This window comes from Arvicanthis niloticus, chromosome 15, assembly GCF_011762505.2.
Source record: "Arvicanthis niloticus isolate mArvNil1 chromosome 15, mArvNil1.pat.X, whole genome shotgun sequence".
Lineage (NCBI taxonomy): Eukaryota > Metazoa > Chordata > Mammalia > Rodentia > Muridae > Arvicanthis > Arvicanthis niloticus.
In genome coordinates, this window is record NC_047672.1 from 31,600,850 (window position 1) to 31,614,151 (window position 13,302).

Below are 13,302 nucleotides of genomic sequence, written 5' to 3' on the forward strand. Positions count from 1 at the left end.
TTACTTAGGTAGCTCTGAGTGGTTTCCTAGGATTCAATCATTTAAACATGGTAGTAAAAAATGAAAAATTCTAAACTAAATAAAAGTGAGGGAGGATGGAACTAAAGCAGGCACTATAAAAACAGAGCAAAGAAGGGAGGAAGGGGAAGAATCACCAAGGTTAAGACATGAACTTCACCCAAACAATAGTCAGAGGAATTGATGGGGGAAAAAAAAAAAAAAACAAAACCCTTAGGGTGTGGGAAGCATATAGGTACAAAGGCTGCAGACAGCAGAATCCCAGTTGCCTGTAGTGTCAAGGTGCCAGAGCTACAGTATTCAGCCATGGCTCTCTATATGTTGGCAATTTTCAGTTTAAAAAACAATTTTTTTTTTGGGTCAACTACTGATTTGCATGAGATCCACCAGGATACACTATTAGCTATACAGTTTTTATTCTTCTTGTCCTTGGCTGTTACTTAGAAGAATCACTTTAGGAAGCTGTAAAGTCTTTGAATAGCACAGATTTACTCAAATGTACAGGTAAGAGATTATTCTGTATTGTATACAATTTGGTACTTCCTAATTTATACTGCACACTTTTGACAGGGTAGGGTATTGACATACATGTTTATTAAGTCACTACTGACTACCTTGGGATGCTTGTAAAACTAAAAAGGCTCAAACTGGCAAAAATATATTCCTATTCATCCTCAAAAGTAAACCCAGAAAAGTAAGTAAAGACAGAAGGATGTATCAAAGTCTCCTTACTACACATGACACTTTTGGAAGTACAGGTCAATTTCATAGTCACATAGTCCTAATAGCTGGCACATGGATGGGACACATCCTGCTTTCAACATAGTGGTACTAGCTGCATATGGCACACTTCTGAGCAAATGTGAATGCTAACTGGTCAGATATGAGTTTCTTATGCTACATTCCACAACATCTGATATGAAGGGATGCTCCTGTTTTTGTATGTACAAAATCACAACAATGAAAAGGGCAAACTGTTATACTTTTCTGTCTAATGAAAAACTCTTATTATATATTTTTCTTTTTATCCATTTAAAAAAGTCTGGCCCACATGCTTATTACTAAATGCCTGTTAAGTTGTATGCCAAAAGACAACCACAAACTTCAAAATAGTAGGGTTACATATCAGAAAAATATGAAAGCACAGCTCTGGAACCTATCGTCCCAGATACAACTACGACAAAAAGATCACTCAGAGGAGCGTGAGAGCGTGGGTTCTGCACAGCTCTACCAGCCGAGAGTCTTTTCCTTTAAAATCTCACAAAGATGTAAGTGAAAACAGCGGTCAGGACAGGACCTCTCCTGCTGGTCATCTGGAACATCTCTTAAAGTTTCTGGGTAAGAGCCTTGGTTTCAGGTTTCTGTGATTCTATGCCAATGCCTATTGTAATGTCCACTACAGAATATCAATACAGAAATATCAATTTCTGATCAGGTGTCTGGGCCAATCCTGAGTTTTGCTTTTTGGTGGTATGAAAAAAAAAGTATAAATTCAAGGCCTCTAACCACTCTGTGTTTAATACAAGAAAAGTCAACAACCACAAGTCAACAATCACAGTCACCTAAACATATCCCACCTGTGTCCCACAGAGCTGCACGCCTGTTAAGGATGAGGGAGTAAACCAGAGACAGCGCTCACAGGCTGTGATGTGAGGGAAAATGAAGGGGAAGAGAAGAAAAAGGAAACAAAGGCCAAACACTCAGCAGCACAACCCCAAATTCCTACAGCACTGAGTCTACTGACAGTGCTGGTTTCCTAACTAAAACTAAACTTTGAAAACTTGTAAACCAGAAAAAAAGCCTAATTTTCATTAACTCTTGTTAATTCTTAAAAGCTAAAGAAAAATATGCGTAATTAAATGGGAAGTATATCAATTTCACTTTATTAGCCTAATGCAAGACTATGAGGACAAGGGGACTGAGGCCAGGTATGAGGGAAGAGGGTTAAAACTTGTGACAATCAGGATCCTTCAAAGCTCTGACGCAGTCTGCAGTCACTCCAGTGCCACCTCTGCCCACATCAACAGCCAACTCCAGTTCCTGTCTCCACTTCTGAGCCCACTAATTCCTCAATTCGACTCCCCAGTTTACAGTGTGATGAGGTCAACCAGGTTGCCTTTAGGAGGAGTCATGCTGTCAGGAAAGAAATTTACTAAGGTGTCAAAGAGCTGAGTTCTTTGAGCGTAGGTGTGATCCACATCTGAAAAGCCTGGTGAGGAAAATAAAACAAATGTATGTATTATTTCAAAAGTGCAACACAGAACGAAAAAGTTAGTGTGTACTAACTTAGATGGTAGTCATGTACAATGGGCAAATCAAAATCAAAATAGGCTTTAAGACAACACCTAGAGCAGTGGTTCTCATACTTCCTAATGCTGAGACCCTTTAATACAGTTCCTCATGTTGTGATCCCAACCATAAAATTATTTTCATTGCTACTTCATAACTGTAATCTTGTTACAATTATGAATCATAATGTTAATATTTGTGTTTTCTGATGGTCTTAGGTGACCCCTATGACAGGCGCATTTGACCCCAAAAGGGTCAGGACCCACAAGTTGAGAACCACTGACCTAGCAGCAATGTGGACTATACTATCCATTCCCTCACAGATGCATATTTGTGAAGTCAGTTTACTTCACAGACTATTGTGCAGACTAAATGCAATTACATGGGAATACCTAGCAGAAAGACTGTCACTTGAGAACTTAAAACTGACTTCTCATCTCTCCTTTACTAGACTATTCCTATATTAGTTCATTAAGGAAATTCCATTTCTCTATCTCTTTAGTGCTTTTGTTCATTAATGGTTTTGATAGGGTAATAAAAATAAAACAAAATCACAATTAAGAGATCTTTAGGAATGCAGGCTAAAATCAGAAAGATCTTTAGAGGCAGATGCACTATCAGAGAACTGAGTGAAAGTATAGACAACCAAGAGAAAGAGATGTGTACATAGCACACAGGGTACCTCAGCAAATGCCATTATTATGTTACTATGTAACAGGGTCCATACTAAGTATATTTAAGGAGAATAATTAAGTACTTTATGCAAATAAGTACCCGAGGGTAGAAGGCATTTTTACAAGGCAGTGTTTGTTAATACAAAGGATTCTTTTTCTTCCCTTCATTCACATCTAGCAAACATTGCATTTTCAAGTTCACAGCAACCAATGTCCCATTTTGGTCAGTTTGATCTCAGTTGTTTCAAACTTCTAACACACAAATTAAATACTTAACTTTTTAATGTGCATTGGTGTTTTGCCTGCATGTATGTGTGTGTGAGGATGTGAGATTCCCTGGAACTGGAGTTACAGACAGTTGTGAGCTGACATGTGGGTGCTAGAGACTAAACCCGGATCCTCTGGAAGAGCAGCCAGTGCTCTTACCCACTGAGCCATCTCTCCAGCCCTCAAACTAAATACTTAAGTAATAAATGATTTTCCTATTATACTGAATGGCTAGCTGGGACATGTTAGCCTGTTGTGCCATCAGAAAAAGAACCACCATGGCTGTAATAGTTCAGGGAAAATGCAAATTGGACCAATTACACTCAACATTTTTAGATCCTATTTGTTTTAATCTTGTAAAGAACAGAAATAGGACATAATACTGTCAAGGATACTCGTTTCCTGGAAGGAAATAAACAATGCCCCAAGAATGGTTCATTCCTTTTTATTTTTTAAGAAATTATTATTGTTGTTGTCTTAAGTTTGAGGGGGAGATGTTTCTTCTTTTGAGTGTAGCTTAACAAAGCCTACTATCATATGACAGAAATGAATAGAAGGAAATACTGCAAAATACCTAACAAAGCTTATTTGTGTAGGTAAGATTATAATTCTTTTTCTTTATTATGCTTTTTCGGAATTTCCCAAATTGCTTTGCTTTCGAAACATTTCAAGCACACAGAGGTTTCAAAAGTATAAGATGAACTCATTCAAACCCTTTACTTTGATGAGTCTGTTGTTAGTGTCTCACCTGACACTGTGTCTCACAGTGGATGCATACATGCCCAACTCCTAACCTTTTTGTGTAAGCACCTATGGACTCTATACAGCCTCACTCCTGCATTCTTGAACTCGTTTCAGCTAAACACAGAATCTCCACTAACATGACCAACCACCTCCTTCCTCTTCCCCCCTCCCCCGCCCCAACCCTACACATATTCTTTTGTGGTGTTAGGGAGTGAATGAGGGATGCTGCACACGGCAGTGTTTTCCCACTGAGCTACATCCTCACCCTAACTACATAGTAAACTCAGGAAATTTAACAATGACCTTTTAATAATCTTTTTACTATTCATTTATCTCTAACCAATGTTCTAATCCAAGATCACATGCTGCATTTGCTTTTGAAGTCTCCTTGACCTGAATCTGATCTGCATCTTCTCTGTTTTCTAATGGCATGGATATTTTTAAAGCATATAGAAAAGTTATATTGTGTGTCTTAAATTTGGATTAATTTGTCTCGACTGTTCCTTGATCAGATGCTGGCTATGTAGTCTTGGTGGGATATACTACAGAGCAACACTGTGCCTTCTCAGTGCATTATCTCAGAAAGCACATGGTCGTCAGTTTGTATCAGTATCAACAATATTAACTTGGATCATATGGTTAGCTCTGCCTATGCCAAATTTCTCTGATCAATTTTTAGTTCTACATCTGAAATTTAAACTATTAATGGGAAGATTGTTCGACACTGCATAGATACTGTGCTTCCCAAGACTCCAGGACCTATGATTTAGTAATCACCAATGGTTCTTACTGAAAAAGCAATTATCTAAGTCACTGTGACATTCTGACTGTGATTCTAACTGGCATTCTGTTTAACTTACTTGTTTGGTCAGCGTGCACCCCTCAGTTCTTCTCTTGTTCAATCTGATACTGACATCATTTCAGACTTGACCAATGAGAAATAGACCCACCAATTTTAAAGCACTTCTTCACTTTTCTATATAGTAAGATTTCAAGCTTATTTGTTTAAAAAAAATTTTTTTAATTAACTCATTTTTTTCATTTTATATTTATTAGTGTTTTGCCAGCATATATGCTTGTGTAAGGATGTCAGATCTTGGAGTTACAGACAGTTGTAAGCTGCCATATGGGTGCTGGGATTTAAATACAGTTCCTCTGGAAGAGCAGTCAGTGCTCTTAACTGCTGAGCTATCTCTCCAGCCCTCAATCTTATTCTTTTTCGAGACAGGGTTTCTCTGTGTAGCCCTGGCTGTCCTAGAACTCACTCTGTAGACCAGGCTGGCCTCGAACTCAGAAATCCGCCTGCCTCTGCCTCCCAAGTGCTGTGATTAAAGGCTCAATCTTATTCTTAGCGCTGCTCTGGAGTCAGTCATTTTCCCAAGGAGTCATGATTCTTTGTAGTAGCAAATTATTTGAGAAATCCAAAATCAGTTACACTAACTGCCAATGTACCATTTCTAGGCTTGTACGTATAAACTGCATTCTTAGAATCACTTAAGAAATTGAGTTGTTTAATGAGATCTCTCAGACAGTGGGTGAGGAGACTCTGAAGTCCATCTACTTACTCATATTGCATTTACTGAGTGTGTAGGGCAATGTGTTATGTTCATTTAGTCCTCAAAAGTATCTTCATCACTATTTACCAATAAAAAAATCAAAACTTATACATCCATTAGATGAACTGTTCAACTACAGAGGGGCCCTAGTATCCATCCCTTCAAAAGGACAAGAACAGATTTAGCATAGTTTCATAAAAATATTTCAAAGCCACACAATTAAATAGTATATGCTGTAGAGTATGTTTTTACACTACGTATCAAAACCAGCATATTCAAAACCATATGCTTATATATGCATATTTACAGAAAATCTTCATTATTTAAAGACTTTATATTTACAAAGTCACCTTATCACTGGAATTTATTTGTAATTCCACAATCAAGCTTGTGCATTTCTGTGAGTATTTATAGGCAGGTGTGGAACAGCAGACCAGCTGAGCTCCAGAAGCACATCCTAGCTAAAGTCTGCCTTCTTGTTTCAGGTCTAAAGCATATACAGGTGGCACTTCACACTCTGCTTGGAGGCACATTTTTCAAATTCTGTGATGTTTGATGGTGATCCCACCATTTAATGTGCTCGAGCTGCAGGCCAGTGCTGTCTATGGTTTCTAAGAATAGATAGCTGTGATGTACCTTTCAAAGAGAACACGTTGCAATAGTCTATTGGAGAAGCTAGCAGAAACCTAATTCCCTGAATTTCTCACAAGAGCAGTGACTTGCCTTCTAATTTATTGTCCCTGGGGGCTATAAAACATAATTACTTTGAATAATCAGAATCAAATATATCAACATGTCTCTTTACAAAGTAGTGTTGGGTAAAGACACAGGTAGAGCAGGACCTTACACTTAATCTGTATTCAGTATTTTCCTTTTCAATATATGCAAAAGGTGCAGGTGTAGAGGAATTTTAATCCAGCAACATGGCTGCTCTGCCAAAGGATCATATCCAAAGATATGATCTGTGAAGAATGCAGACGTGCCCTGGATTACAGTATAATCTGTCTGAAATACAGACACGCCCTTAGTACACACCTCAATCCTTAACAATGAGGGTAAGGTTAGTTTGTAGAAGGAAGCAGCCATGTTTGAAAGTGACATCTAATTGAGGGGCAAAGTGACGAATCAGAGAAAGACTTGACAGAGTGAGTCAGAGATAGGATAGGCCCAACTCTCAGGAGAACAGACAAGAAGAGGCTACTTTAAAGCAGAGAGAGAGAAAAAAAAAGGTAGTGTGGTGTGTGGTGTCTAGGGTGTGTGGTGTCTAGGGTGTGTGTGTGTGTGTGTATGGTGGCCATTTTACTAGAACAGTTTTACAGAGACAGGTGACAGAAAGAACAAGCCAGTGACAAGTAAAGACAGAATGAGCCAGAGAGTGAGAAGGAGCCAGAAGATTAGAACATATTGCCAGAGTTAGTATGCGTTAGTTAGAGCAGTTCAGTCAGAAGCTGAGAAAAGCCAGATTGAATTAAGTAAGCTTGGAAGATGAGATTGTATGGAGGCTAGAAGCTTCCAGGCCTGGGCTTAGAGAAAGAACAGAGAAGGAAACACTATGGGCTCAGCCCAAGCATGTGTTTGCACAGCTTGGTTACAGTTCTCATGTCACTTCATCTGAGGAAATAAAAGTGACATTTATAGGCAAGAATCCAGGACACTCCAAAGTCTGAAACAACCTGAATACAGAGAAAGGCAGTACTGATGCCAAGCCTCTTGCTCCTGAGCCTCACCGCTTCTCTCACTCTGCCACTGTGTGCTAAGCATGAGAAGACAGTCACTGCTCTGAAGAGGAGAGGATCTACTAGGAATAAGCTATTTATACTCCACAGAAAACAAACTGCTCTGACAAAAGATGGCAGGGAGCAGGGCAGAGGACAGGAGAAAGGAATTAAGCTAAATGGTAAAAATATTTGCTGACACAATCCTAACATATTTAATCACTGTCAAGAAATTCTTGTAAGACAATTCTTGTAAACATTAGCCAAAGACAGTTTAGTGCTGGCCATCAATAAAGAAAGTACTGGCCCTGGGCTGTGCTTTCTGTATATACAAGGCACACACTCTTTCAAACGAATGGCAGACTCACAATTGGGTACCACTATGTCTGCTTCAAGGAATAAACTTATGAAAGGCATGACCTTTCTAGCAATGTTTTTGCCTAGTTTCTCCCAGTTTTTCATGACAGGGCTGCAATGTTTTGTTCCCTAAAGACACACCCACTGCAATGATGTTTGACAGTGCTTGGTAATTTAGCCTGTGGAGTCCTACATACTCTGGAGTTAGGGACTGCAAGTTTTCCATTTTGTTCTTTCAGTTTCCTATCTTACCATAATGGTCTCACACTATTCTAAAGTTAGAAGTGAAGGCCAGCATTACCTTAATTATTAGAGATGTCTCAACTACTTGCTACAGACAAAGGCGGGCAAAATCCCAAGAACACGGCTATTCTTTCCCATCCCAGGGAACAGCACCAGAATCACATAGTGATGTTCTTTTTTCTTCTGAAAAACATTTATTTTTAGCCAAAAAAATAAAGGACCACCAATTTAAAAACTAAACTAACACTATCCAGGAGTCATTTGGTTCCAAATAAGAGAGCAATATGCACACTACTGTACAGCTCTTGGGAACACTGACAGCACTGGTGTCAGCAGGGCTAGTGTACTCACGCACAATTGTACTTCACAATGCCAACTTCAGTGCTACAACTTCTTATGTTTCACAGATTAGTCTTTAAGGCAAAAGAATCTTTAGTCCTAGGCCAGTATGAAACTGAAACAGTAAAATGTGGTGAAGACTGAAGCTACCTATCCTGAGTTCTAATGAAAACACCCTTGAAAACTCACCAGCACAAAAGCTCTGGTTTCTGAAATTTCTATAGAATCACCAAACTTAAACTTTATGATAGTCTACTTTAGCTGCTCTGTGTGTGTGAGTGGATGTGTGTTAATTTAACTTTTAAATTAGCATACAAAGTAACAGGTTTCCTCTTGGTGTTCTCATGTATTGCTAGCTTATCTGATCCTCTGCCCCTTCAGTCCTCCTGGGCATCTTCTTGCCTGTCTCTCTGCCTGTGCCCTTGAGCCCCAAGAATCTCCCTTCATTCTTATATCGCATGTGTTCGCTTACTCCCTACCTCCCTTCTTGGGGCCTCTATTTTTCTCCCCTCACTGCTCCTTTCTAGTTGTCTGGCATCTCCCTATCAATAAACACATGAAATTTACAAGTTAGGATCTGTGTACGACAAACGTAGTGCTTGTCTCTCCGAGTCTGAGTTACCTCACTTAGTACACATTTTCTGGTTCCACCTATTTTACTGCAAATTTCATTTTTCTTTATGCATGATTAAGATTGCATGTGTGCATGCAATACACTTTCATTTAAGGTGGTTGCATTTCCTTGTGAACAGACAGCAATGAAAAACAATATGTAAGTATTTCTGGGGTGGGATACAGAGTCCTTTGGGTACACATTCAGGAATAACGTAGGTGGATCATATCAGACTTTTATTTTTAGTTTTTGAGAAGCTGTCACATTAGTTTCCATAACTGCTGCACCAGTTTACAACCCCAGCAATACTAAAAGAGGGATCCTCTTTCCCGATATCCTTTGCCAGAGTTTGGTGTCTTGTTTCCTTGAGAACAGCCATTGTGAGGACTGCAGTGAAATGGAGTCTCAAGTATTTATCTACACTTACTTCTCTTGTAGCTAACTATATTGAAAACCTTTAAAAACATTTATTGGCCATTTGCATTTCTTCTTTTGAAAAAATGTTCATTAGCCCAGTTATTGGTTGGCATAATTAATTATTAGATTTCTGTGTATGTGTACTGAATGAAACTCTGCAGCTTTTTATATATTCTAGTTGCCTAAATTATCAGCTGTTTACTAAGCTGATAGTCTTTATCTATGCAAAGGCTACTTGACTTCATGGAGTTAATTTTCAAATTCTTGTGATCATTTCTTGTGCTACTGGGATTCTATAACTTTAGTTAATCATTCATTAATACCATTGAATCCCTAGCACCAAAACTGTTTCCAAGCAACTCATTAATACTAAATAAGAGTACTTCCTAATGGAGACTACTTCCTGAAGTTTAAGGGGGAAAATTTAAAGGGAACTTGAGAATTAATTTATCAACAAGTAACAATTTTCATTTTAAAAAGTTTTTTTTTTTTTTAACTTTCAAAACATTTCACTCCCCACCCCATTTACCAATTCCTGACACAACACAACTTCCCAAAGAACAAGAAGAAATGAGCCCACCCAATCCACCCAGTGGATTTCAAAGGAGTGCTCCAAAGATTACTGTGTTTTGAGCATGCTTCTGTTGCCATGCTTGATGCCTGCATCAAGTGGCATATGAACCGCAAGCGGCAGGCAGGAGATGGCAAATGGTTGCCTGAGCAGTGCACTCTAGCAGCTAGGAATCACTGCCTGCACTTGTACGGATATGTGTCTCACCTAACGTTCTATACAAGAGACCAACATCCAACCAAACATTAGTGTAAAAAGATAAACTGCTGGCATGCTTACCTAGAGCTGTGAAATCTGAGCCAGATTTGAACAGAGCTGAGGCTAGGAGCTGAAACTGTAAAAAAAAAAAAAAAAAAAGAAAGAAAGAAAGAAAGAAAGAAAGAAAGAAAGAAAGAAAGAAAGAAAGGAAAGAAAGAAAGAAAGAAAGAAAGAAAGAAAAAGAATGAAAAGAAAAAAGAAAAAAGAAAAAATACAAGGCAAATTAGCCAGGTGGCACACTTAAGAGAAACAACTTCTGAGACTTTTTACTCATTATTAGCCTCTGTTTTTAATGCATGCATTGTACAGATCTAACCACCAAATATCGGAAAACAAAAACAAACAAACACCATCACATTTAGATTTAAAAGCATGCTGTTTTCTCCTCTTTATTTTTTGAAACAAAGTTTTCCCTGTGTTGCCCAGACTAGCCTTGAACTCATACTCCTCCTGGCTCCATAAGCTTGGATGTCTTTACATTTTCATGTAATGTTTACACACTAATATTTGTAAGGGCCAATTGTCTTTTAGAAGTTCAAAATGGAACAAATATTTCAGACTTACCTTTCTTTTCAAAATTATTTTTTACTATTTTATGCAAATGAATGTTTGGTTGCATGTCTATCTGGTGTCCATGGAGGCCAGATGAGGGTGCTGGATGCCCTGGAACTGCAGTCACATATGGTTGTGAGCCACCATGTGGGTGCTTCAAATTGAACCCAAGTCCTCTGGAAGAGCAGCAAGTGCTCTTCTATCTGCTGGTAGTAACCTTCCCAGTCCCAGTCTATATATTTCTGCTTGTAATATCTTTGTTTAGTTCTCACAGCAGAATTTTGCTGGATTCACCCAAAGACTTAGGAATTATCTTCATCTAATTTCTGAGAATTTATGTAGAATTATAATTTTGTTTCTTAAATGATTAATAAAATTACTTATGGAGACACTGAGGCTGAAGTATTGTACCAACACAGTTTTCATAAACTATGTAACAATTGTAGACCTCTTTAAGATCTCATTTTTTCTCATTTGAGTTTTGGTAAATTACATGTTTTAAGGAATCTGCCCAGTTCCTCAGTGTGCTGACAACATTTTTTATTGTATCTTTTTGCTATATTTTTCATACTGCTAGGGTTTTAGTGACTTTACTTTTTCATGTAATGTTGATAGTTTATGTTTTCTTGTTGAATCTTAATAAGAGGTTATCCATTTTAGTTTTTCAAAGAACCACCATTATATTTATACTTTACTTTTTATAGCATGTTTTCTATTTCACTAATCTTCTATTTTATCTTGAGTTTTTCTTTTCTAACTCCTTTAAAATGAAAAGTAAGCTTCACTGATTCCTTATGGTGAAATTCCAGAGAAATCTGTTCTTTTAACAAATTGACAAAGTAAATTGAACTGATATATACTACTATAATTTTAGCCAATACCAAATTGTATCACAGACCTCATTCTCAAGTCTCACAAATGTCTCTCTGCCACCTAAACACCTCAAGATGGTTGTCTCTGGGTATTTCAAACTGGCCATATGCAAATTAGGCTCATATTTCAGTCAGGAACCCTACTACCTTATGATAACAAGCTGCACCACAGCTGTCTTTGTTCAGCTGGTGATAATTTTATTTTTCCAAGTTAATACTTTCAACTCACTTTTTTAAAATTACATTTAAGTCTTGATATGTTGGTTCTACCTTTACATTTCTGATCTATTTTTACTTCTTACTACTCTCCTGCTGCTCCTGTATTCTGAACAACATAATTTGAGTTTCTGCCACCTCTCTCATGAGTCTTCTTGGCTTTACCCTTGCTCCCTTTTGGTCTTTCCTCAATACAGTAATCAGTGTGGTCTAATTCAAGTACAGAGGTCTTATCATTCCTGTGCACCATATATGGAATTGACTCCTTAATCAAAGTAAAAGCTAAAATGTTCTAAGCAGGCTTATGAAGCCATAAGAGTTTGCTTTCCCAACACCATGTACACCCCATAGCACAGCCAGCCTCATTTATCACACTGTTCTTGTCCTCCCTTCTCCACTTCAGTTACCATGAGCTCCTTGCCATTCTCCTAACCATGCGCAGATGCTCCAGGACTCCCATGGATCTCTGTTCCTGCTGTCAGTAATTGTCCTCAGAGAACTCCCTTACATCTTTCAAGTCTTTGTGCAAATCTAATTTCTATTGAAGCCTAGTAGGATGAGCCCGTTTTTTACTTCAACTACCCCAATTCTTACCCTTATAATTTATGATCCCTTGCCACAGGCTTTCAACTCACTTTAATTTTAGCCAATACCAAATTGTATCACAGACCTTATACAGGGTCTTCTGTAGGCCAGGGTGGGCTTGAACACACAGTGCTGCTGAGAATGACCTGGACTGTCATATTCTCCTGCCTTCACCTCTCAAGTGCTGAGATCTCAGGTATGAGCTCCACACTGCTTCTTCACTCTTCTTATAACATTACCCTTCCATACCACCAGCCAAATTATAATAAAGCATGAAATTTGCTTACTTAATATGTTTATATCTCCCTCAATAGGATGTCAGCATCTTCTGGACTAGGATCTTGTTCTATTTACAAATATATTTCCTACACCAAGAATGCCTGGCATTGTGTAAGGAATCAATACACAGCTATTAAATGAATGAGAGTAATATTTTAAAAACATAAGAGAAGAATTGTATAATTAATATAAAATGTGGTACAGTAGCTGAAAATTTGTTTTTTCCCACTTCTTTATTACAATGTCCTTTTGAAACTGGCAGGCTTGATTTTCCGCACATTTTTCTCAAGCCTTTTCTAGAAAAAAAATACATCATTTTTATTATCATGTTAATTATGTTTCATCATGATATTTTCACACACATATATAATCATACTGTATATGTCCTCTCTCACCAGATAATCCTGTTTCTTTTTTTGTTTGTTTGTTTTTTCAAGACAGGGTTTCTCTGTGTAGCCCTGGCTGTCCTGAAACTCACTCTGTAGACCAGGCTGGCCTTGAACTCAGAAATCAGCCTGCCTCTGCCTCCCAAGTGCTGGGATTAAAGGCGTGTGCCACCGCTGCCCGGCCTTGTTTCTTTTTCATGATTTTTTTTAAAAATTATTTGTTTCTTGTTTTGGTGGTTGTTTTGTAACTACTCCATTTTATTAGTTTAAAAAAAAAAAAAACCAAAAAACAGGATTCTGAGATTTACAAAAGCATGGCATAAATACAATTTCTATAAAGTGTACTGCAAG

The 13,302-nt window shown here is 38.0% G+C and overlaps 1 protein-coding gene across 2 annotated transcripts in view; it reads right to left on the minus strand.

Moving 5' to 3' along the window:
- Positions 1–1,873: 1,873 nt before the first annotated feature.
- The window catches only part of Mkln1 (muskelin 1), a 110,003-nt gene continuing 98,574 nt past the window's right edge, over positions 1,874–13,302 (minus strand). For both annotated transcript variants that reach the window (XM_034518873.2, XM_076913574.1), the window contains exons 17-18: positions 10,083–10,137; positions 1,874–2,227 (exon numbers count right to left, since the gene is read on the minus strand). In XM_034518873.2, coding sequence (XP_034374764.1) covers positions 2,106–2,227; positions 10,083–10,137 — 177 coding nt within the window. In that variant the 3' untranslated portion in view covers positions 1,874–2,105. The remainder of the gene's footprint in view (positions 2,228–10,082; positions 10,138–13,302) is intronic.